Genomic DNA, 25,117 nt, shown 5'->3' on the forward strand with positions numbered 1-25,117 from the left:
TGTTGAGCTGTTAGAGATGAGAAAATGTAGTAATAGCAAGAAAAACGAGGGTCTAAAAAGAAGTAGAAAAATCCGAAATGAGATCTTAATAATGGAACTCTCATGATCTCAGAAGATTCGTTCAATCATGATTTCTCATTCCACACGACACGTCGTTTGCTTTCACTACAAAGCCCGCCGGAAAGAACACAAACACAGTCACAGACACACAGTTGAACCTGAAAGTCAATGAAGGCCGTGGTGATAACAGTCCTAGGTGGACCGGAGGTCCTCCAAGTACAAGAAGTAGAAGACCCAGAACTCAAAGACGACGAGGTTCTCATCAAAGTCGAGGCGGCGGCGCTGAACAAACTCGACTCGTTTCAGAGGCAAGGAGTGTTTGCACCACCTCAAGGTGCTAGTCCATACCCTGGTCTCGAATGCTCTGGAACCATCGAGGCCGTCGGAGGACACGTGTCACGATGGAACGTCGGCGATCAGGTAACTGTAGTTGCGATTTTGCAAACGTAGTTGGTACTATTGAGTAGCTTAAGTTAACTACATGATGAGCTGAAACCATTGACCATGGTTTTGGTTTTGGATTTTGTTATCATCAGAATTGGAGTTTGCTTCATTGTCCTTGTAATTAGAGAAAAACTAGGGTCTAGGTAATGAGTTACAATCTAAGTTTCATATTGTTATAAGAATATAATCTAAAATGATCATTTGTTATGTTCAATCAGGGAAATGAGATTTGATCTTTTTGGGATTATGCAGGTGTGTGCTCTACTTAGTGGAGGAGGGTATGCCGAGAAGGTGGCTGTTCCGGCAGGACAGGTTCTACCAGTTCCACCTGGTATTTCTTTGAAGGATGCTGCAAGCTTTCCTGAGGTTGCGTGCACGGTCTGGTCCACTATTTTTATGGTTAGCCGGCTATCTTCTGGTGAAATATTATTGGTAACTTACTTACTATAATGTGGTATATAATTGTCACATTGGAGTTTGGAAATGCTGTTGTTTGAGTTGCAAGCATATGTGGTTGCTTATTCTTTGTCTCTGAGGCATAGCTTTGTGTATCCTTCACACTTTCGGATTTTAGATTCATGGGGGCTCCAGCGGAATTGGTACATTTGCGATTCAGATGGCTAAATACTGGGGAGCTAGGGTGTTTGTCACAGCAGGTGAGTCAGACTATTTCACATATGGCACAAAACTAGAATTCATGTATTTACGTATATTGATATTGGATCATCAGGTAGTGAGGAAAAGTTAGCAGCATGTAAGGATCTTGGTGCTGATGTATGCATCAATTACAAGACCGAGGATTTTGTTGCACGAGTAAAGGAAGAAACTGGCGGCAAAGGTTTGTTCTATTTACTAACACCCCATTAGTATTAGTCAAGAACGATTACTATACCTTTATGATGAGTTCTTCTCAGTTGCTGTTGTTATGAAATATGTACTGTAATATGTCCATTGGCAGGTGTTGATGTCATCTTGGACAGCCTTGGGCAATCCTACTTTCAACGAAACCTTGACAGCTTAAATTTTGATGGGAGGCTTTTCCTCATTGGCACAATGAGTGGCTCTGTCACAGAATTAGATCTTCGTGTGGTGATGTCAAAGCGCCTTACCATCCAAGGTTAGTGCTTTCAAACCTTGACAGCTTAATTATGATAGTATATCCTGCTAATTTAGTTATGCTTCCACCCCTCTTTTGCAAAAAGTTGCTGCATTTTGTTCATCTCTATTGTATTGTTGTTGTGTATGCAGCGGCTGGTCTGCGAGTAAGAAGTCCAGAAAACAAAGCAGTAATTATTAGGGAGGTGGAGAAAAATGTGTGGCCTGCAATTGTGGCTGGCAAGGTGAAACCTGTGATCTACAAGCATTTCCCATTGACTGAAGCTGCAGAGGCTCACCGGTTATTGGATAATAGCCAACATATTGGAAAGATACTACTTTTTCCATGAAGACATGATGATTGTTGGGTTGTGTTCAAGTGAACAACATGCTTAGACCTCATGAATAACAGGTTCATGTGCATATAGTGCATACATTGCGAAACCATGTTACCACTGTGCTCTTCTATTCTGCGATTAGTCTCTCATTCGGTTGTAGTTTAGCTCTTCAGCTCTCCCATGGATTCGTGTAAAATTTATTCATCTGAGTAACTGGTGATGATTACCAAAGTAAAGATGTGACTGATGCACCAAAGATATGGAGTTTTAATTGAATTCATTCATGATGCACTCACTTGCTTTAGTATAAGAACAATGTCAATTACATTGTCGCAACTCACGAGTAAGGTGCCAAACAAAATTCGTGAGGGACTTATCAGTATCAAATCAGGTAAACAGCTCAGAAGGGAAATCAGTATCAGATTTGAAACACCAATATACCGATGCCCCTAGGAAGGATCCTTTTCACTGACTTTGGTGTAAAGAGATGATAACTCAATTGCTGCATAGAGCTTGAACAGCTAAACTCTTTAACACACCAGGACAAGGATCACCCAGGGTTTCTGTAGAGATGGTAATTGAACATTCTTCTTCGCCAAGGCAAGCCTGCAAGTTTATATAGAAATAAAGTTCTAAGCATGCTTATTCAAGCTTTCTACAACTCCTGATAAAAAATGCACAAATTTCACGTTACAATAGGAATAAGCAAAGGTTCCTCTCACCTGCTCAATGATTGTTAAGACATCGGCATGGCAGGTTCCCATAGTGAAGGTGGTGCCACAGCTTCCTATAGGAGTTCCATAGCTAGCAAAGATGATTGAAGTAATGTGCCATCCTTGGTCACATGTCAGTTGAACTTCAGGCTTTTGAGAGATGAATTCAGAGTTTGGTTTCCAAGAATTGGCAGGCGGAGGATCAGTGTCTGATATGTATGCACATATCTCCTGGCCAGTTCGTGTCCTCACAGAAATCTTTGAAGGGTCACCCCCAAGCTCTTCATGGAGAACTAGAAGATTCTCTCCATCATGTACCCACGTACGAGGAATATGGTACCTAAACATCATAATATCCTCATTCTCATTAGCTAAAATCCATGATTATAGAAATGACTAAAAGAAGCAAACCATATATCCAATCTTACAAAGTTTGAGCTGGTTGTCCACAGTTCTTTAGACATTTATTTGCATCATAGGCTCCCCTGTAGTCGCAACCACTACTACTGTTGCAACCAGTAGAGGGTGAGAGATAGGTGGACCAATATCTCCCTATGCCCTGCCCATTAACCCAGGCCTGCCCCTTTCCCATGCTAGCAAGATCTAATGCCAAGGGACCCTTTCCTTCAGGAGCAAGGAATGAAACCTGAGAATCAGGTAAGAACATCAAGTCATCAACCCAAGCATGTGAAAAGAAAGAACATCCAACCATGTCAATTGTTTACCTTGTACCATATCAAAGTTTGACTAACTGGTGGATTTGCTCCTGTAGTCCACAGTGAACTATTTGCAAGACTTATGTTAGCCAATCCAAGGTATTCCCCCTCAAGTCCTACCTGAAAATCAGGAAATATCAAGTATATAATGTGATATCATACTTGTAGCATAAATCGAAAACATAGGGAAGGATTTTGAAACTCAATAGTTCTCATCTAGAAGCTGTTAGAGTTTAACCTGGTAGGTCCATTCTTCACCAGAAAGATCAACTTTTCCAGTGTCTAAGTCGCCAATAGCAACAAAGAAAATTCCTGCTCCTGCAATATCAAACCACGGTCCATAGTTCTGTACAATTACACACATAATTAGCAAACCTAATAAGAATTTTCTCAATGCTGTATCAGCTATGTGTATGTTAAAGAAGATGGTAGTCCATGAATGTTAACATCAAATAGTAGTATGTACCTGTACACCAATCATCATACTCAACATATCAACGGTATTGTTTCCAGGGTTCAGAGCAACCAGCTCATTAAGGATGAAGCTAGCATCTTCATGGTTGCCATATCCAAATCCTATAACATGATGAAGATTCTTAATGACACAAAGAAGCACAAAAGGAACAGTATGTTATTTGAAAGTTCTATCTACATAAGGACTAAAGTAATGGTGGCAAGTCTTTTACTCCACTACAATTTGATGGCAAGAGTACCTACCTATAGGCTTTTTGTTTACAAAAATTAGAGCAGCGTGTCCCAGGCTCTCAATATTTAAAAAAAGTTCTGTCCCTTGATCAGGTCCAATGTTGATACTGCCAGTATGGTGAAGCACATCAAATGAGTTGTCATATTAGTACAAACAACTAAAGCAAAACTGCAAAAGTATGCTGGAGATTTGTTCTGTAACATTTACCTTATTGAGTACCATAAGAAATCACTAGTATCTTTCGTGGTACTAATCTGCTCCAGTAAGCCTGGGCTACTAAACGAACTGTTACTCCAACTACCAACTGTTTCTTTGTACCATCCCCATGAAGATGGTTCCAGTGTTGTGCTGGCAAAAATAGGATCTCCTGCAGTTCTTTGTGAGACAACCTTCAAGGATGACCATCGTTGTGAGAAAAAGTTTCATAAAGATGGCCAATAAAGACGTGTAATTGTTAATGAAACTCTCAATTATGATGAACATAATGCACCGTCTCTCTTCAGTTGATCATATATATGTATATATTGAATGCGCCAGATGAAATACTGCATTGCAGTAGGAATATAGGATGTACCTTGGCAGTGTTGAATATGACATTCTTACAATCTGGAAGGATGCTCACAGACCAAGCTGGAAGGAAATAAACATGTCCATTGAATGTGACATTTGCATCTGAGCTACTTCCATAATTGGCAAGAAAGGCTGCACATTCATTGGAATGTTTATAATAGATATGTGCCTGACAACAAAAGAAAACATAAGTCAAAATGGAGTAAGAAGTAAGATCAAAGGAAAAGAATGGTTAAAACTGAACCATAAAGACACTGCATTCAAAGACCAGATAGATTATGGCCGAGTCTTAATGAAAATATGTTTGCCACCTCTAAATTTAGTCCAAGTTGCAGTTGAGTCGGATCAGAGCTGATCAGATACTCTTCACAGTGCTTTATTGCCTTGTGCAGATCACGAAGATGACCCCATTTTGGCTGTCTAAGAAAAGCTGCATAAGAAGATGGAATGCAATTCCTATTAACAAAAGGACTAGTAGCATTTTCTAACCAAGAGCTGGATAGTTTACCATATTCATCTATAGGAGCATCATAATCATAGCTTGTTGCAACCAAAGGGCCTCCAGCTGTTCTTCCAAAGTTGGTCCCACCAAAATACTGAAAGGAAATAAGAGAAGTCATATGATGATGATCATGCTAGTCTGTCTACCAATCAAACTGGATTACAGAAACAGAATCCTGCATAGCTTACCATATAATAGTTTTGAAATGTACCACCTGTTTCAAAAAACCGCGCAACAGCGAAAGCAAGATCCTCAACAGGTCGATAAGGGATTGGATTGCCGAATCCAAGGAACCTACAAGTTAGAGATAATCTTTAGTATTGTGTGTTTCTAAAATGAACTAAAAGCTGCTTTTAGTTCCTAGCTATATAATGCTTTATAGCTACACACACTAAATCAGATAGATCGTTACCATCCACTGTAATTCTCTGTCCACATCTTTGGTTTGGATGGAGAATTCGGTGTAAACCTATCGCAATAAAATCCATTGCATGTGTTTATCTGCAGGTCATTTATGAAAATAATGAAACCTTAATACAGAAACCAGGGAAGAAAATAGTAGTTTAGAGAGGACAAATTGGTAGTTAAAGTTCATCTGTTTATAAGCAAATTAATCTCCTAGGAAGTTCATGGAAAATTAAGTATAACACTCACGATTGGATCAGGTGCATCATCTTGCGCACACATCACCCAAGGTACACTTGTATTAAGACTAACAGCAGTTTCTGCAGCCCATTGGACATATAGTTCTCCACCAACTCCATATGACCATTCAACATTTCCATATTCATTTTCAACCTGTTATACAATATATAAAAAATGAGTATGTAAGACTCTTAAAGTTCAAAGCACGATGTCATTTCTGGAACATGTAGCCAAGATACGAAAGAAAAAGCACCTGAGCAAGAATGATTGGGCCACCTTGTGTAGCAAACAGATTCTCCTCCTTCATCATTTCAACAATTTTTGCAAGAAAATGCTTCATTTCATTCTGCACTAATTCATAAGGCATCAATATAAACCACTTAAAACCTGTGCATGTGTAGTGAGAAACTATTTCCACTGACAAGAATACAGGTACCAACCTTAAAAGGAGCATTTGTTGTACGGAACTGAATTCCGGGAATAAAGTGTAACCAAATAGGAAATCCCCTGCCATAAGACAATGATACTTAAAAAATCAGTAGAATTTCACAACACGGCTGGATATAGAAAAATATGAACTGAAGCCATTGCAATACATCACAGCAAGAACATGAAATAGAAACAAACCCATAGTTCCATTCAGCACAAGCATAAGGGCCAATCCTCAAATGAACTAGAAGGCCAGCTTCTTGCACTGTCTTCACAAATCTCACCAAATCAAACCTGCCTTCAAAGTAGTACTACAAAACCAAAATAAATCATCCAGTCATCCAAATTGATATGAAAGTTTCCAACTTTGATACCAGGCTCTGAAGTTTCTAACTTTGTAAGCTACGAACAAAAATGAATGTACATGAAATACTAAAGTTTGTATACCTGGCCTTTTACAGGCTCATGATAGTTCCAGAAAACATAAGTCTCTATCACATCAAGTCCTCCTTCCTTGGCCTTATTAATAATCTCCGGCCACACCTGCATTGTACATTTGTACCCCCAATACAAGCACAATCACACATTACCATTACGATTGATCTCGTCCAATAGCATTTCAAAGTTTCTCAAACTAAACAAATCACAATCCTTTGATACAGATTTCAGGATTCAGAATTCACCTCAGGAGTGCTTCTAGGATAATGGATAGAACCCGACTGCAAAACCCGCCGCTTCCCATCAATAACCAGTGCTCTATGGTCATATGTCACAGTAGCAGAATTCACTGTTTCAATGAAATAACCCTCATAAGTTATTATGATAAAAAACAGGAGGAATGCCACCCAAATATTGCTACCCATGATTCAGTATCAGCAAATCCACAAAACCCAGAACATTGATGCGATTATTATACAGAGACAAACTACACATGACACATCGAAAGCTCTAGTGGGTTTTGTTTGCTTTTATTGAAAATGCACAATGTGCTAGGAGATAAAGAATGGTACCTGCATGTTTATCCAGACGAGTTTTACAAAGCTAGTTTTGGAGGGAAGCTCATGCAGTCATGCAACCGGGTTTAAGAAAAACAACAAAGGTTGCCAACAGATAAGAGCAAAGTTCTGAAAAGGAGTGAATTTAGCTCTATAGTTTTGTTGCCATGTTTTTACAGTACGGGTATCACGCTTTTGTAATTTTCACTAATTTGGATCAAGATGGCGACTAGGCCCTATTTTTCTTTGTAGGCCCATAGTTCAAAAATTCTTCACTTTCTTGAGTTTCTTTCTACCATCCAATTACAGCTGCAGCATCAATTTGGTAATCAAATCTCTATCATTCTGTTTTGGTTCTACATGTGTGCATTGTTTTCTCTTCAATTTGTGGATACTAGAGTTGATTCAGATTAAGAATCTTTGTTTAAATTTTTTAATATATTAACGTTTTTTCTTTCTTTCAATCATTTTTGTCACGGAAGAGTAATGAGAAATTGTTTCTTTCTCGTTTTTTCTTTCTTTCAATCAATTTTTAATATATTAACATTTTTTCTTTCTTTCAATCATTCTTGTTGAAAGCTAGTGATAGTGATTCTTGATCATGGAACATATAAGACATAAACTCATAGAGTTTCACGTCCTGTTTGCAATTGTTCTTGAATTATATATCTTCTTGGTGCACTTACGTACGTACAAGTTTAGCAAGGTTTCATGAATTGGGGTTATTGGGCTAACCCTAACATCTTTCCTATAATGAATTGAAACGTGCATGACTAGGCTAGTTCTTGCGAACGCCATATACTTCAAAGGAACATGGGAGGTGAAGTTTGATGCATCGAAGTGTAAGTTTCACCTTCGCAATGGGATCAGTTATGGCACCCTTCATGACAATGTGGTCGAAACAGTATATAAGTGTCTTTAAAAGCTTCGAAGTCTTGAAGTTTCCCTACAAACGAGGTCCAGATCATCAACAGAGATTGTCCATGTACATAATTTCTTTCAAATGCAAGAGAAGGGCTGCCAGCTATGGTTGAGATGTTTTGTTCTAGATACTGGTTTATAGATGGGATCCGGCTCTTTTAAAATGAGCAAACCGTAAAGTTAATAAATTTCATAAAATCTTTAGCCTCCATCTAATCTAATGGTTCAAATATATCCACATCAATTGTTGGATTTTCTATTTATTTATTTCTATACAAGTGATTTTTTCTCTAACAACAAACTTAAAGAAAAAAAAAAAAAACTTTAAACCTGTGTTCATAAACATGAGATCAAGCGAGTCTTCATATCTGATCGAAGGGTGATCGAATTCATAATGTATAACTTGATGTTTTAAGGTTTGAAACTTTGAATAGAAAAGCTTTAGTTTCTTTAATTGGTTCATCTGCCCTCAGCCTCTAGACTCTAGGCTTTGTAATTTGCATTCTATTTTTATTTTTGGAGATGATGGCCATATGGGTTTCCAATATAGTTGGTTTTCCTATTAATAATCGAATTGTAGGCATCGATCTCACCAATCTTTCGAATTTTCCTAGCTTTTGGTTTATAAATCGATTGGAGTACTAATCACAATTGTTCGTGGATTGCAATAGTCCTATCGATGTGGAGTACTATGAAGCACTCATGTACCATGAATCTGGCAATTTGCTTTTTCAAAGAGAAATTCATAGAAGCACAGGTTCCAGACAAGAACAAAGAAGAAGGTTGAATAATGAAAAAAAAAGAGAAAAAGATACAAATGCAAATTAACGTTATTGAAAAATAAATTTTCAACATTTTTTAAGTACGTAATTAATGTGGATATGTTTGAACCATTAGATTAGATGAAGACTGAAGATTATATGAAATTTACTAACTTTACGTTTTGCTCACTTTAGAGGAGCCGGATCCAGAGGGAGATAATCATCTTTCTGCTGAAAAAGTTACCGTTGGTAAATCTTAATCCCGAAGTTTAAGTTCTCTTATGGTTTTGAGGCTTCCAATGTCCTCAACACTTTGGGATGCTGTCCTGGAGCTTTGACAGAGATAATTGACTCGCCTCATCAGCCTCTAGATGTCTAGCTCCTTCATATTCCACAAAGCGTTCATTGAGGTGAATGAAAGGAACACTGTATCTTTGTGTTTCTCTAAACACAAGATCTACAATAATGAGAAGTTGTCTATTATCAATTTATCATTAGGGCGGCTACCATTGTTCTCAAAAATTCATGAGTCATGACCAAGCGAGTGAAATTGGCATTGAGATTAGATGTGTAAGAGTGACTCAAGAGTTGCAGATGACAGGGTATGATACTCTTAGCTGGTTTTCTGTAATTCTCAACTTCATAACAAGTTACAAATTGATTCTCTTCGAAACCAAGAGCTTTATTTCACTGTTTCTCTTGTTATACTTTGGCAATCTCCTAAATCATTCATGCATGTCTCGAGTTATAACCGATTTAAGTTGTAGATTGCTTTAATTACATTAGATTAGAATTAATGATTTGATATATAACAATTAAAATTTAAAATCATATCCTTTGGTGCTGTGATTCTGATCAAACCAGTTTAAATCATATCCTTTGGTGCTGTGATTCTGATCACATTCTTTTGTCGCATGTTTTCAACAGTTTCATATGATACCAGCTTTAATTTTTATTCTATGAACATAATGTTACCTACTTCTATTACCTACATAAAAAGCAGGAGGTAACTTTTGCAAATGTATCATTTTCAGAAGTGAAAACAAAGTATAAAAGAGCTGCACTCATGCATAGATGAGCTGTATCATTTTCATCATCATAACACAGCCAATAAAACAGCACAAAAGAACAAGGGTTTAGGGAAAAAAAGGGGTCCATACTCAAGCCTCAAGGTGATGCAAAATGTTAAAATCATTGAGACCTCACCACAAAACACTACAGTATAAAAAATAAAAAATAAAAAAATAAACACTACAGTACCTTACAACTGACAGAACCCAAAAAAAAGGGGAAAAAGAAGAAGAAAGGGAAATAATAACATCAAGCAGTGATGCCATGCATGCCAAGATCAATGAAGTAGAGAGAATAAAGCTGCTGCATTTTTTGGATCTTGCTTCTTGCAATTGTTCCTTGGTTATAATATCGTTGCACATAAAAGTCTACTACAATGACCAAAAGCGAAAAGAGATCCCAAAACACATTTTTTCCACAATTTCATTTCATCCCTTATCCCCTCCTCCTCCTCCTCCTCTTCTCCTTCTTTTACAAGCAGGAGCAACATTGAACCCCACATGTTGTATCTCCTGCGGTTCTTGTTGCTAAACCTCCCAACTTTCTCTGTTCAGGGGTCTATCAGGCACTGGCACATAGTCCTAACCCGAAACAAAACAAAACAAAAACAGTGTCGTCAATCACTCACAACCAACCAAACAAAGATCGACAGAAGGAAAACATCATAGAAAAAGATGGTAGTTGGGTCAGGATTCTTTCTCTCATCATAGGACATAAATAGTGTTTAATGAAAACGAAAGTCGGCATATATAATCAATCACACACCTCAAGTTTATCAAGGAGCTCCTTGGCATTGGTAGCCCAGACTATGATGTTGCTGTGGGAAGGCTTGATAAAGCTTTCATCCACGGAATTGTCAATGAAAGAAAGAAAGGAATTGTAGTAGCCATTGACGTTGAGTAAACCCACCTGCAAAATTTTTAGAAGTTAGAACCTTCAAGGAAAAGATTTTGATGAATCTGATATATATATATATATATATATCAGTAATCACTTGGTGGGTTTTTCAGTATCATAATATGCTCTCTTACAGGTTTGTCATGGATCCCAAGTTGGGACCAAGAAACCGCTTCCAGCAACTCTTCCAGGGTTCTATACCCTCCTGAAAAACCAAAGCAAGAGATTAAAACCCATTTGAATAATTTACAGACCAAATAAACCAGATAAAAAGGGTCACACTATTTCTTAGTTTTCTAATGGAAAAGAGATGGTACCTGGTAACGCTATAAAACAATCAGCATGGCGGGCCATTTCAGCCTTCCTTTGGTGCATGTAGGTCACAAACTCGCCCTGATGAACAGCCACATATCACATGCAATCATTTTGTGAGAAAATTGCAAAAAAGGAACCAACTTTGAAATAAATTTAGGAAGAGGAAGAAACCCAAATGATACAAGGGGAAGAAAACCCAAATGATACAAGGGATTTACCTCTGCACCCAAAACACGCCTGGGGATGATCCTACGGAAATGTACGCCAAAAACCCAAAAAGTCAGAATATTGAACAGCAACAAGAAATTTACTCAAAAATGGAAAGAGAGTCACAAAACATAGAGAGAAAGAAACCCAAGAAAAGTGAAAAGCTTGTTGATTTCTTACTCACGAACGTTGCCTCCACCATCTTGCATAGCCTTTACAACACAATCCATCAGTCCTGTGCTTTCACCTCCATCATGGACAATGTCCACCCCCCTTGAAACCTTCAAACACCTCAAAGCTCTCAGACACAACACCACAAACACTACATATACATTTAAAAAATTAACACACACACACAAGCTTTGACAGAAAATTAAGTACCAGCTCTTTGCCTAATTCTGTGGCAGCAGCTTTGTAAATCTCTTTATTCCCCGATTTGCTTTCGCAAATCACCCATGCACTCTTGAACCTAGACCTTACTGCTTGCTCCACATGTTCCATTTCACTCACTTGAGCCATTTCAAAAACTTCTTGGGTTTGTTGTTGGTGGTTTAAGCTCTGAGGCAAAAGTGACTGAAAAAATATAAGAGGTGGATATGCAGGAGTGGCCAAGTGAGATGGAACCAGCACTATATGTCTGTATAAATAGAACCACATGGAGGAGTAGCAAGAGTAAGACAAAAGGGATAAAATGAGACACTGTAGTAGGAGAGGTCTGTAACACACTGGTACAATTTCAGACCCATTCCTAACGTCCACTATGCCACATGTCGATAACCGATTGGGTGAATGTTGTGTGGGTGAGGTTAGTAAGCGTCCAATGGGGAAAGAGGAGTACACTACCGTGGTGGTGGCGGAGGTGAAGAGTGGCGGTGGCGTGTAGAGTGTAATTTTCCTTCTGATGGGTTCTGGGAATCTTTTCTAATACACGCCATCATGATTATAATAGCTTGTTTAGGAGGTCCAAATAGAGTCTCTGCATCACATCAAAGATTCATAAGACTTTAATAGTTTCTCAGTTTATAGGATTTATGGTGGTGGGTTAGTGAATTCCAGCTGTATAATTGTTATGGGGCAGTGGGTGCTTCTTGTTAATATTTTTGGGATACAATTTCAGGTGAAAATATTAACACAAGAATTACAAGTGAAAATGAGGAAAGTAGCCATGGAGATATTTCATCAAACAGAACAACACAAGTACAATCTCAATCCCAATCACAACAACACAGTAATAAGCATCAACCAAACAGAACTTAAAAGACCCAAAAATTACGAACCTTGACTAAAGCAAGAAACCGAAGGCACTAGGCTGTAGGGAACGAAGAAATGAACATATCAGTCTTGAAGCCTGGAACCGATCGGAGTCGCCGGGAATCAGGAAATTGCCGGAAAGAGTCGAATCCTTCTCTTTACGATTTCTCCGTCAAACATGGATGCATGTATGATATTCGAGCACAGGATTGACGGGCTTGAGGAGACGAACCAGATTCGACCGGTTCGGTGGGACATGGTGGCCGGACGGCAGAGATGGGTGGCGGCGAGGTTCGGCGGACGACAGCGTCGTCTGGGGAGTCCAGGTGAGGTCTAACCGCGCCTCCTTGTTAAAATGGAAACCAACGGCCCAGATCATCCTAAGTTAAATCCAACGGCCCAGATCAAAAGTATTATAAAAATTTCAAAAAAAAAAGTTTTTCTTTCCACCAAGACTTCCAAAATTTGTAGAAATTAATTCGAGTGTCCGAAAAATATTCCGAAGATATCCCCGAACTCGTGTCGATGCGTTCTATGACTTTAGAACCTTAAATCGAACACTTAAACTTTTGGTTAAATCTCAAAAATTGACTCAAACACTTCTTATGAAATTCCGAAAACTCACAACTCAAAAGACCATGGTTCTCTTGTTTTTACTTTTATAAAAGACAAAAAAGTAGTACAAATAAGAGAGATAACAAAATCATGACTCAAAGACCCAAGCTACAAAAGTGGATAAACAAAAGATGAAAGGCATGCTTCTAGCTAGTCCATGCCCTATACCAATTCATAGTTGAAACTGAACTTCATGTTCTAATTGGGGATGGTAATCTTTATGTCGTCTCCTACCTTCTAGTCCCATTCATACATTGCGGACCCAAAATTAGTTGAAGTGTGAACTCAAATTCAACACTGATCTGTTCCTCTAGTCACATTACGTCTCTTTAGTAGACATAGAGGAAGATGGGGCACTTTGTTGAATGAGATAGAGGGGATGGGTAAGAATGATGTGTAATGGTCTTCACAGTTTACGTACACAACTTTTCAAACTGCGACATGGATTTCAATACAATTATAGCTAACCATTGGATTCGAAATAGATAATTTACGTAAATTGAAAACAATATATGGTGTGATCGTATAAATGTCCAAAAATACTAATTAGATCAAACATCAGATCTCAGATAAATTACAAAGCCCATAGTGTGAAAAGAGACCAACACTGATGCAATTCTTATACAGAGACGAACTACACATCGAAAGCTATACTGGCATGGGCGGAGGCATTCAAGGACCATGGCACCCCTCCAAATTTCAAATATGTTTTAATCATTCATAATTTGGCTCAATGTAACCAAATTTTAGTTGAACTGTAAGTATTGGCACCCCACCCTAAATTTTAGCTGCTCGAGCTTTAGCTTGTTAACTATATAGAAAGGTCATAAAAAGTTTTCTTAAAGAAAATAGTTAATTTAGTCATATTCCTAGTACTATTATGCATTTACCCTACAAATTAATTTAAATAGATCACTCTATAAAGACCAAACTCATGGCAGCGTATTTGTATTATAAAAGGTTCGACTCTCTCTCTCTCTCNTNTCTCTCGTCGTCGTACGTACGTACGTACGTACGTCGTACGTACGTACGTACGTACGTACGTACGTACGTACGTCGTACGTACGTACGTACGTACGTACGTACGTACGTACGTACGTACGACGGTTAACGGACGTTCGTAACCGCGGTACTACGTTACGCGTAACGCGTAGTACCGTACGTAACGTACGTACGTCGTACGCTACGTACGTAGTCCGTAACGTTCGGTAACCGTACACGGTTACGTACGTACGTAGTCGTAACTAGAGTACGGTAGACGTTAAGAACGTAATACGTAGTAGTANACGTAGTAGTACGTAAGTACGTAGTTAGGTTAACGTAGTAACGGTAGTAGTAACGTAGTAGTAGTACGTAAGTAGTAACGTAGTACGTAACGTAACGTAACGTACGTACGTACTAGTACTACGTACGTACGTTAGTACGTACGTTACGTACGTTACTACGTACTACTACTACTCTACGCACTATCTATCTCTCTCTCTCTCTCTCTCTCTCTCTCTCTCTCTCTCTCTCTCTCTCTCTCTCTCTCTCTCTCTCTCTCTCTCTCTCTCTCTCTCGTTTGATCTTACATCCGTCAATATGAGTAAACAATTGACAATTCATGAATTTTTCAAGACAAAAAGTACCGAATCTAAAGCTGGTACATCAGTACCTTTATTATAACCCAACTTTGATACCGAAGTAGTAGTTCTCGATAATTCTCGACAATGACTTTGACGATATGCAGGAGGGACGAGTCAATTAATGTATAATTTAGCTTAAGACCTTTTTCTATCATAGTAAATTTCACCATTAAGTTTATCTTAATTTTTTTAACCTTTTTATATTGGCCCCCCTCGATTATGATTTCTGGCTCCGCCTCTGTGTACTGGGGTTGTGTTTGCTTGTATTGAAAATACACAATGTGCTAGGAGTTAAAGAATGGTACCTGCATGTTTATCAGTTTTGTTGCCATGCTCTTTCAAATGTTCGACCCGTTAATCTGAGCAAGATGGAGGTCTGTGAGTTGGGTCAAAACCTATTCTGTTGTAATTCAGGTCAAAATTAAACGCTTATATCAACATACACTAATGGAAAGCACCTATGCAGTTATGCACCGAACTTCATGTTCGACATGAACTCGCTAAGAGCATCTCCAGTGGAGATGTCTTTTGACAGATGGACAATGCAACGACAAGAAATGATAGCTGACAAGGTCTCTAACCCAATGGTCAAATCCACGTGGATGACAGTTCAGAAATTCTTCTGTCAAATTTGACACCGTCAAATCGAAGGGTCTTTCTTTCTTTCTCATTGTTTGTCTTTCCTCTCTCTCTTCTTCCACACAAAGGGTTTCTTCTTCTTTCTTCTACTAGAAGAGTAGAAGAGTAGTGATCGGTTTGTTATAAATATTCTAAAAATTAATAAAATAATACATACATTTAACATCTCTGTTGGAGTGAGTTTTTGTCAAAATTGACATAAGCCACATCAGCCTTCAAATTTGAAATTGACACAAGCATTATGACATCTCCATTGGAGATGCTCTTATGACTAAAAAAAAAAAAAAAAACTAATGAGATTTGCATAGTCTCAAACTCACATCTTGATACAAATTGTCTATATTTCATTGTCTCATTGCATAATAACTTTCTTAGAGCATCTCCAGCAGCGTGGTCTTTTGCTAAATGGAGATGCAACGGTAACAAAAAGACTCTTGCAATTCTCTCCAACCCAAATGTCAAATCCAGATGGATGACACGTGGTTGATAGTTCTTAATGAAGCTGTCAAATTTGACAGTGCCGATTGAAATTGTCTTTTTCTTTCTTTATTATTATCTCTCTCTCTTCCTTCTCCCTTTCTCTCTTCTTCCTTATAAATTTCTTTCTCTTTCATTATCTAATATGCATCTCAGCAACACTGAGAGATCGAATGATCTCCATAACCTCATGCACGTCCTCATCCATCAATTGCTGCAAACAAATCCATGCCTTTTGAACAGAAATTATTCTAATTGCAAAAAGTCAAAGATATATAGAGGAGAAAAAAGAGAGTTGGAGAAGATGGAGAGAGATTGTGGCTCATCTAAAACCCATCTTTTGAATTGCAGACGAACTCGTATGCATATGATATTTATGGATCTTTGTTATTCACAGCTCATATGCGCGCGCTTTGCTGAGATGGATATAATTTCTATAGGATTTGGGTAGGAATACTGTAAGATTTTGGTAGAATTTGATTATATTCTATAAGGATTAATTGGGTGTCTGAATAACAGATATGATGATTTGATTATCTGAAGTGTTTAGTGAATATGGAATTAAGGGTTTGAAGCATCAGGGGGAGAAATAAGGAGGAAGGCATTCATGATGAAGAGATATAGAAAGGGTGGGTTGAGCAGCACTGCAGCAAAAGATAAAGAAAGAGAGAAAACTTTTTTTAATGGTTATAAAATATACAAAATATTATTCAAATTAGACCTATCCATTGGAGTTGATTTCTGTCAAAAATGACATTTGCCATCTCACTAGTCAAATTTGAATTTGACACACACAAAATAACATCTCCATTGGAGATGCTCTTAGTTTTCTCGCATATTGATACAGTTAATGTATATTAGACGTTGAGTTAATTATCCTCTTGTATCAACTATCGAGTATATAACTCTTAAGCTATTGCTTAATATACATGGGACTGATGCATGGGACTGATGCGAGTACTGGCTATATATGAGTATGGTACATACAGAAACTTAGCCTCTTGAAGTCTGAACTACCTGGTAATTGTTAATAGTTCTTAGTTTCTTACTTCACATACAGTTGACAGTTGAGTACGCATGCTCTATCATGAGAAAGATTGATTCTCTTTCAATGAATTGTAAATTTGAATTTACCCGGCCCGTGAAGACATTGATTGTTGAATGTTATAGCACTTTGGTGAAACTTGTTCAACTTTACTGTCTCGAGTATGTTGCATGATACTTTGTTTTTTTATTTTTTATCAAATATTGACAGAATAATTGTTAAAGAGAAACAGTGTGTGAGAGATAGCTAGGGAGAGGTGTCATGAAACATTAGGGTTTTCTCTGTATGATAGCTAGGATTTGCTAGCTAGCTAGTGCAAGTCCTTTTTATTAATCAAACAAACTTGATCTATTACATGAGCTCTTTGTCTAAGATGGGGTACTTACGTACATGAGTACGTAGTACCAGTACTTAATTAACCGTTTGCTTGATGATCATGGTGATCAAAACCTAGAAAGAAATAAAGATGTAGTGCAACTATATAGATACTTATAAATTAACTAACATAACGATATTTATAGAGTTACAGATAGAGTACGTCTACTGCATAATCAAGCTCCTAAAAATGGCGGCCTCAGCGCTATCAGCATCAATTGTAGCGAGCAGTTGGGACAGTCTCTCGCTCAAGTCTTCAACCTCTCTCTGTAAGTTTCTGATGTAGCTGCAGGTCTCTTGTAGGACCTTGGAAGCTGATACCTGCACAACCAGGTACAGTCGACATTTGACAGTTAGATCTGATTCCCATTAACTAGCTACAACAACAACATCTGGCTTTTGACGTATAAACAATCTTTCTACAACCACCCTTAATTACATCTATCTGTCTTTCCCGGCCATTTTCTATCTTCTGCCGGCGGGCCGGCCTGAGTTAGTTAACAAAATCACATAGGGAGACCGATGCTTACGTACCTGATCGGAGCGCCTGTCGCGAGTCTCAGGAACCAACTGGCGCAACTTAGAGACGAGCTCGATGATCTGGTCATCTCTGATTGATGGACTTCCCGATGACTGGCTTGATGACCTTCCGCTAGACATGATCGATCGGACTAATTCCTGCTATATGTATCAGATCAGTAGCTAGAATAGCTACTTAGTTTATATATCAGCCTCGCGTTTGCCAAAGCTTATGAGCATGCTAGAGTATATTATGTAGTAGTAAGTAGAGTAGCACTGGAGGAGGAGGAGGAGAAAAACCTAGAGAAGCAAACTCTGAGATAGAAGGGGAGTAGGGGACGAGGAAGAAGAAAGAGCAGAAGAACGAGTAGCAGTGGTAGTTTGTCTTAAGAAAAATGTATATAGGGTTATCTCTGGATCTCTTTTTAAACAATTTTTTACGGTCCTAGGTTTTGGTAGCAGCAATAATAATATTGACCAAGACAAGAGAGAGTTAGGTTGTATATATCTGCAAAGGCTCTCTCTCCCGGGTTAAGGCACACGAGTTTCATGCTATACACAGGGAAATCCTAAGTTAGTGATGATAGTGGTAGTAGTAGTGGGGTTCATTCGGTTATCTCAAATTGTTGAGTCTGCCAAAGGCCCAAAGCCTGTTTCAGCTCTTGTTTTTTTGTAAACAAGAAGCAAGCTAATAGCGTTAACTTGATCTGAGTTCAATGGTTGGTTGGAGTTGGGTTGATATCATCATGTGAATATTGAATATGAGAGAATATGGATGTGTGAAAGCAGAAAGAGAGAGAGCTGGGACGTGTACGTGAAGAAGCAAAGCTTTACCTAATGGATAGCATCATAGTGTGTATGTGTGTGATGGATGGAGAGAGCTAAAGAGAGACACACAAAGATATGTGAGTTATTTTCCTGGGGGCATGGAAATCGGAAAGAATCACAGTTCTGTACCCTTCATATATTTGCTTTTTCTTGTGTACTGGCGGAGCTTGATGGCAATCTGTCCAGTCACTTAATATTCGCACTTGTGACTCTTGTCCTCTTCTTCAACCTCTCTAACGACAGCAGTCCAGTAGTATTAGTGTATTACCATCCCACAGTCATTACAATTTAAACGAGAAATAATTTTGATCATCTCATTAAGGGAATTGATCGAAAACATAAGTAGAGATTAATTTGAAACATACGTACGTACACATCTTCTCCTTCTTAATTTTCTTCTGCAATATGCATACATATCCTTCGTATAATTAACCCATATATAACCCGCCTTGGATTCCAAGTTCTCGGTGTTATAATCCACATATACTGTATATTTACGTTTACTAATCTCACAGATGTTAGAAACAGTGATCCATATTCCAGTCTCAGACGAGACAGTAATAGATAGAGAGAAAAGTAAATATGGGAGCTAGTAACCTTTTCAGTTTTCATGGATGGGTTTGGCCAAGTATAAATTACTGACAAAATCTTTTCTTCTTCTTGTAAACCTTAAAAGCAGGTGTGTATATAAAATGTTTCCATCCCATCAATATCTGGTCACGGTCATTGCATCGTTCTAGATCTAATATGTAATTATCAAGGACTAAAATTTCGTCTATTGAGAAAATTTTGACCGTCTAAAAAACGGATATTTTGATAAAAATATCAGAAAAAATCAATAATCGTCAAATTTTTGAGAAAAAATAAGAAAAGATGCTGATATATATGAAGAGTATTAATAGAAGTAAATGTACATATTTATTCAAAACACATCCCAGCATGGATGGTTGGGGTGTTCTATTACATTCTGAAGAATCAAGCTTCGATTCTCAACAACTACACTTTGTCTTTTGACTAATTTTTCTAGATTTGGCCCCACTTTCAGTTAAAATATTGGGAATCTCGGCGATAAATCGAAAAAATCTTAAAATATCACGAAATATCGATAAATTCATACAATATACTCTTGATATCTCACTTTAATATCCACACCTTGAGAAAACGAAAATATCGCCAAGATTTCAACGATATTTTCGATTTTACACTCCTTGGTAATTATTCAGCTCAGGAAAAAAAAGAGAAAAAGGTTTTGCTACACCTAGAAAATAAAGCTGGTAAAGCTAGTGGAACAGTCCAAATGTCTCTTCCTGAAATCTCTCTTTCTAGGTTCTAGGGTTAGCTAGCTAGCAAGGTTCCATTTCCTCTCTCTCTCTCTCTCCCATTTTTTAAAGCTAGAAGAAGTTGCTCTATGATCATGTATGCCTGTATGGCCCTGTGAACCTCCAGCTGCTCCACAATCCACTCGATCCCAGACCTGAAAGAAAATCTCGAGCTCCAATCGATGGAGAACATAGTCTTTATTTCATTGTCTCACTACATAATTCTTTTCTTAGTTTTCTTGCATACTGACACAATTCATAGTAGATGTTGAGTTGTTTTTTATTTTATTTTTATGAGAGAAGGAAACTACAAGGAGAAGCCTCTACAACAATCTATACTGAAACGATCAAAATTAAAGACATTAAGCGCTGAGAGAGGGAGTTTGTGATTCCAGAGAGTTGGGTTTGGGACCTGATACCCCAAGCTAGCCATTGTGTCAGCCACAAAATTTGCTTCCTGAAGGACATACTTGAAGGTGATCTCTTCAAACTTAGAAACCATCCAGCCAACATCACTAAGAAGAGTACATAGTCTCCGAAGGGGGGGGGGGGGGGGGGGGGGGATTGTTGTTAATTAGGTCAATAATAAGCTTAGAATCACCCTTAACTTGGACTCGCCGGATATCATTGCATAAAGCATGGAACAAACCGTCTCGAAGAGCACTACATTCAGCACTAAGAACACTGGAGTTACCCACACAACGAGAGCCAACTAAATTTGGATTGCCCTCATGGTCTCTGATTACAAACCCAACAACAGCCTTCTTGTTGTGGCAGACGGAACCATCAAAGTTGAGCTTCACAAGATTACACGGATGCGGGACATTTGATAGAGGAACTTGCTGGAATGACGGATCCATTAGAGTTGGTCTTGTGGCCTCTAGTAGTCGGATTCTGGCTTCTGTAATCATTACCAGAAGAAGCAGCAGCATGCACAACAAAGTTGGAGTTGGGCGTGCATCCTCTAAAAATATAATTGTTTCAGCCCTCCCATAATTTCTAGCAAAGGAGAACGCAGTTTTCAGCTGTTTCTTTGTCTTTTTTCTTCCTGAATCAGGAAAGAAAGCAGTCATAGAAAGATGAATAATCAAAAGCATTAGTACCAGCCATATTCCAAATACTCACAGCAAAGGGGCAGAAGAAGAAGAGGTGGTTTAAATCCTCCTCCCCATTGCTACAGAGAGTACAAGAAGAGCTAATAGTATTTGAGTAACGAGCTAATGTAGCCCTTGTTTTCAGCCTCCCTCTGGCCAGGAGCCAAGCAAAATTTTTTGCTCTGGGAGGCATATTCAATTTCCAGATGACATTCATGATTTTAGAATTCGAATGGAGAGAGTAATTATCAAACTGCACCCAAGTTGCAGACTTGATAGAAAAAATACCAGTAGGGGTAGGGCCCCAAACAAACTCATCCCTTGCTTCGATCGATGGGAGGGGAATTCCCAAAATCACATTGACTGTATGAGAGTCTAAAACAGAGTTTAATTTATTAATATTCCAGTAATAGTTGGAAATATAGTCATGCACAGTTTCGTCTAAGTTGAAATACGACATGCTAGAAATAGGAATAAGATTCAACAAAGGAAAATCATACGCCCAATTAAAAGTCCAAAACTTAATATCTTTACCATGACCAACAATCAAAAGATAGATATATTAGACGTTGAGTTAATTATCGTGTTGTTCCAAGTAATACCCTTAAGCTATCGCTTAATATACATGGGACTGATGATTATTGATGCAAGTGCTGGCTATATATGGTATATATAGAAACTTAGAAAGACAGATGCTGCATGCCGCTTGAAGTCTGAATTCAACTACCTGGTAATTATTAATGGGACAATGCCTATTAGGTTTAATTTTAAGAATTTTATTCCCACTAACAAAATCAGATTTTAAAATTCCCAAGAGCTAACTTAAACAACAAAAAGACAAATATACCCTTAATGAATTAAATAAAATACAATAGACCATTATAAGAGTAGAAAGATAATTATAACCTTAATAAATTAAATAAACTATAATAGACCATTATAATAGTCTATTAAAAAATAAAGTTTTTATGACCGGATTCCCACGACCAATGACGTTGACCGGACTCCGGCAATCTTTGACTGGGCTCCGGGGATCGTTGACCGGACTCCGGGAACAGTTGATTGGGCTCCTAAGACCGTTGACCGACTTTGGGGGCCGTTGATCAGGCTCCCGCGACTGTTGACCGGGCTCCCGCGATCGTTGACCGGACTCCGGGGGCCGTTGACCGGGCTTCAGCGACCGTTGACCGAACTCCGGGGGCAGATGACCAGGATTCCGGGGACTGTTGACCGGGCTCCGGTGATCGTTAATCGGACTTTGACGACCGTTGACGGGACTCCGGGGGCAGTAGTGCTTTAGTCACTTATAACAGGTCCCGATTAGGGGCAATATGCCCACCTATTAGGGTCAGTATGACCTCCTACTGGGGGCAGTAGGACCTCCTATTGGGGTCAGAGGACCCTTGATACATGACATTAATTTCATCAATTTAATGCTAATTAGTAGGATCTCCTACTGGGGGCAGTAGAACCTCTTACTGGGGGCAGTAAGACCACCTACTAAGGGCAGTATGACCACCTATTGGGGTCAGTAGGACCTCATATTGGGGTCAGAGAACCCTTGATACATGACATTAATTTCACCAATTTAATGTTAATTACACTAAAATAATATATAATAATCAAACAAGGTGATTCAACTTTCTACCGCACACACGGACCCTAATTAAAAAGACATGCGCACTGACTCTGCTTGGTTTTAATGCACAATTAAGTCAGTCACAATTGAAAAGGTAAGATAGACTATCAATCACATCATGTATTTACAATGATATTACCATAATTTATGAGTCAAATATAGCAATTTTCCTTCGATGCATTTGAATTCACATCTACAGCCCAAAAAAGTCAACAAAACCTGACATTTCATTTCAATACACCTCCACCTCCTTCACCATCACTGTCGTGGCCTCCTCCTCCGACAATGTCAACCGTCCTCCCAATCTCCACCACCATCGCCTCTACCGGATCCGACGAGTCCCAGGCCCAGCCTTCGATCGCCACCCCTACCTTCCGCGCCTTCATCAACCACATCACCGACACTGTCTGCAACGGCCTCTCCCAGCGCCGCCCATGGGCCGAGCTCGTCGACCGCTCTGCCTTTCCCAAATCGGAATCCTTCTCTGACGCCACCGTCCGTGTCCGCAAGAACCATTTCTACTTCCGTGTCAACTACCTCGCCGTCATCGTCGCAGTCTCCCTCTTCACCCACCCTTCTCCCTCGTCGTCCTCCTCGGCCTCCGGTACATTTTGTCAGTGATGGCGTCGTCGGTGACATCACCGGAGAGAGAGAGAGAGAGATGAGAGGCTAAGAAGAAGACATGGCAGTTTTGTCAATAAAAATTAGGAAAAAACTGAATATTTTGGTTGAGGGAATAAACACTAAGAGTGTATAGGGTTAGTGAGAATTTTAGATTCTTATTTTGTTGGTGGGAAAAAATTCCTTAACATTAGGGTGGATGGGAATTTTCCCATTATTAATATATAGTTCTTTTCACTGAAAAAAAAATTGTAATAGTTCTTAGTTCTCTATCATGAGAAAGATTGATTCTCTTTCAATGAATTGTAAGTATTGATATATTGGCTATTCCTATTAAAACACAAGAAATCCCAATGGAGCTAGGAAAGACAAGAAGAAGGAGTTCAAAAATCAAATGAGATTGTAGACATGCATGTCCAACAAAGAAATTATGCTCTATTTTCTGTTACCTATTAAAACTGACAACCACATGCCTGAGGAAGCAGCTAAGGAGGACCTAAACCCGCCCTCTCCAAGTTGGACAGTAGTGCAAAGGAAGAACAAAGCTATGTCCAAAGCTCAGGCTTCTAGTGGAATCCAAGGAGGAAACGTCACCAATGGAGATGTCAAGGCTCCTAAAAAGAAGAAAGCAACTACTGGTGCAACCGGCTATCTCCTTTAAGGATGTGGCTGCAAGCACAGGTGCTTTTATAGTAACAGATGAGGAAGTCAGGAAGAGCCTGCACTTGAACAATTCTAGAAGTCCCTCAAGCAATCAAGAGGAGCTGGTGAGCTATAGTCTAATATTTCCTCTTAACTCTTTCTCCAAATTCCCTGAAGTAGCCAGCCTTTACAACTATGATATCTATGATGCCTTTAATTGTTGGAATATCCCTGCTAGGCTAGACTCTGATAAGGAAGTGTCTTATTCACCTAATAAAGTAGTTAGATTTTTTCTATTTAATGGAGATATGACATCTATGCAGTTTGAGAATTTTGCAGCTACAAAGTCTCATGGAAATGAGGGGAAGGATATGGTTATGACTGATGTTGGTATCCAAAGCAGCAAAGGCAATAACCCTACTAGAGTGGGAGCTCTGAGATGAGCACATGCACCGAATCAAAGAAGAGAGCACGGACTCTAGAGGATGACAACATGCTGTATGAATCTGAGGAGGAGGAAGGCAGTATCTCGTATGCTGCAAAATTAGTCAAGAAATGAAAATCATGAGCTGGAATACTAGGCTAGGTTAGCCAATGGTTTTGAAGCACATACCCTCTAGGCGGGCCTAGGAGGGCCTATGAGGGTCAAGGCAGCCCTAGACGAGCCTCGGAGGGTAATGGCGACCCCTTGGCGAGTCATGGCGGCCCCTTGGTGGCCTTAGGCGAGCATAGGAAGGTCAAGGCGGCCCTAGACGAGTCTAGGACGGTCAAAGGGGCCCCTTAGCGGCCTTAGACGGGTGAATGCGGCCCCTTGGCAGCCCTAGCGGGGTCAAGACGGCCCCTTGTTGGCCCTAGACGGGTCAAGGCGGCCCAATGAGGGTCAAGGCGGCTCTAGGCGAGTCAATTCAAGGCGGCCGCTTGGCGGCCCTAGGTGGGTCAAGGCGGCTCTTTGGCTACCCTAGGAGGGCTTAGGAGGGTCAAGGCGGGTCAAGGTGGCCCTACACGGGTCAAGGCAGCCCTACACTGGTCAAGGCGGCCCTAGA

At 39.2% G+C, this 25,117-nt stretch overlaps 4 protein-coding genes across 4 annotated transcripts in view; 2 read left to right on the plus strand and 2 right to left on the minus strand.

Annotated features, from left to right (window-relative positions):
* Nucleotides 1-25,117, plus strand: part of LOC101310880 — a 1,534,871-nt gene that overhangs the window by 1,032,798 nt on the left and 476,956 nt on the right. The gene's annotated exons all lie outside the window — the stretch shown is intronic.
* LOC101298493 (quinone oxidoreductase PIG3-like) lies at nucleotides 166-2,227 on the plus strand. The gene is made up of 6 exons (XM_004293507.1): nucleotides 166-480; nucleotides 757-936; nucleotides 1,079-1,160; nucleotides 1,235-1,342; nucleotides 1,463-1,621; nucleotides 1,753-2,227. Exons 1-6 carry the CDS (start codon nucleotides 229-231, stop codon nucleotides 1,947-1,949), a joined length of 978 nt encoding a protein of 325 aa, XP_004293555.1. The 5' UTR covers nucleotides 166-228; the 3' UTR covers nucleotides 1,950-2,227.
* LOC101310965 (cytokinin riboside 5'-monophosphate phosphoribohydrolase LOG5-like) lies at nucleotides 10,105-13,152 on the minus strand. Its single transcript, XM_004293547.1, has 7 exons — nucleotides 11,767-13,152; nucleotides 11,566-11,666; nucleotides 11,397-11,427; nucleotides 11,181-11,256; nucleotides 10,998-11,068; nucleotides 10,732-10,875; nucleotides 10,105-10,547 (listed from the first exon to the last, which is right to left on the minus strand). Exons 1-7 carry the CDS (start codon nucleotides 12,040-12,042, stop codon nucleotides 10,494-10,496), a joined length of 753 nt encoding a protein of 250 aa, XP_004293595.1. The 5' UTR covers nucleotides 12,043-13,152; the 3' UTR covers nucleotides 10,105-10,493.
* LOC101297121 (transcription factor bHLH135-like) lies at nucleotides 17,321-18,235 on the minus strand. The gene is made up of 3 exons (XM_004293585.1): nucleotides 18,209-18,235; nucleotides 17,947-18,093; nucleotides 17,321-17,733 (listed from the first exon to the last, which is right to left on the minus strand). Exons 2-3 carry the CDS (start codon nucleotides 18,070-18,072, stop codon nucleotides 17,578-17,580), a joined length of 282 nt encoding a protein of 93 aa, XP_004293633.1. The 5' UTR covers nucleotides 18,073-18,093; nucleotides 18,209-18,235; the 3' UTR covers nucleotides 17,321-17,577.

Source organism: Fragaria vesca, linkage group LG3 (assembly GCF_000184155.1).
Source record: "Fragaria vesca subsp. vesca linkage group LG3, FraVesHawaii_1.0, whole genome shotgun sequence".
Lineage (NCBI taxonomy): Eukaryota > Viridiplantae > Streptophyta > Magnoliopsida > Rosales > Rosaceae > Fragaria > Fragaria vesca.

Bases quoted from the DNA above. Each gene is read 5' to 3' on its own strand.
- LOC101298493 (XM_004293507.1), top strand. From the start codon at position 229: ATGAAGGCCGTGGTGATAACAGTCCTAGGTGGACCGGAGGTCCTCCAA. The intron at 1,161-1,234 runs GTGAGTCAGACT...TTGGATCATCAG, and splicing joins TAGGGTGTTTGTCACAGCAG to GTAGTGAGGAAAAGTTAGCA. The intron at 1,622-1,752 runs GTTAGTGCTTTC...TTGTGTATGCAG, and splicing joins AAAGCGCCTTACCATCCAAG to CGGCTGGTCTGCGAGTAAGA.
- LOC101297121 (XM_004293585.1), bottom strand. From the start codon at position 18,072: ATGTCTAGCGGAAGGTCATCAAGCCAGTCATCGGGAAGTCCATCAATC. The intron at 17,734-17,946 runs GTACGTAAGCAT...CTGGTTGTGCAG, and splicing joins GCGACAGGCGCTCCGATCAG to GTATCAGCTTCCAAGGTCCT.
- LOC101310965 (XM_004293547.1), bottom strand. From the start codon at position 12,042: ATGTGGTTCTATTTATACAGACATATAGTGCTGGTTCCATCTCACTTG. The intron at 11,428-11,565 runs GTAAGAAATCAA...ACATTTCCGTAG, and splicing joins GGTGGAGGCAACGTTCGTGA to GATCATCCCCAGGCGTGTTT. The intron at 11,069-11,180 runs GTACCATCTCTT...TTGGTTTTTCAG, and splicing joins TTGTTTTATAGCGTTACCAG to GAGGGTATAGAACCCTGGAA.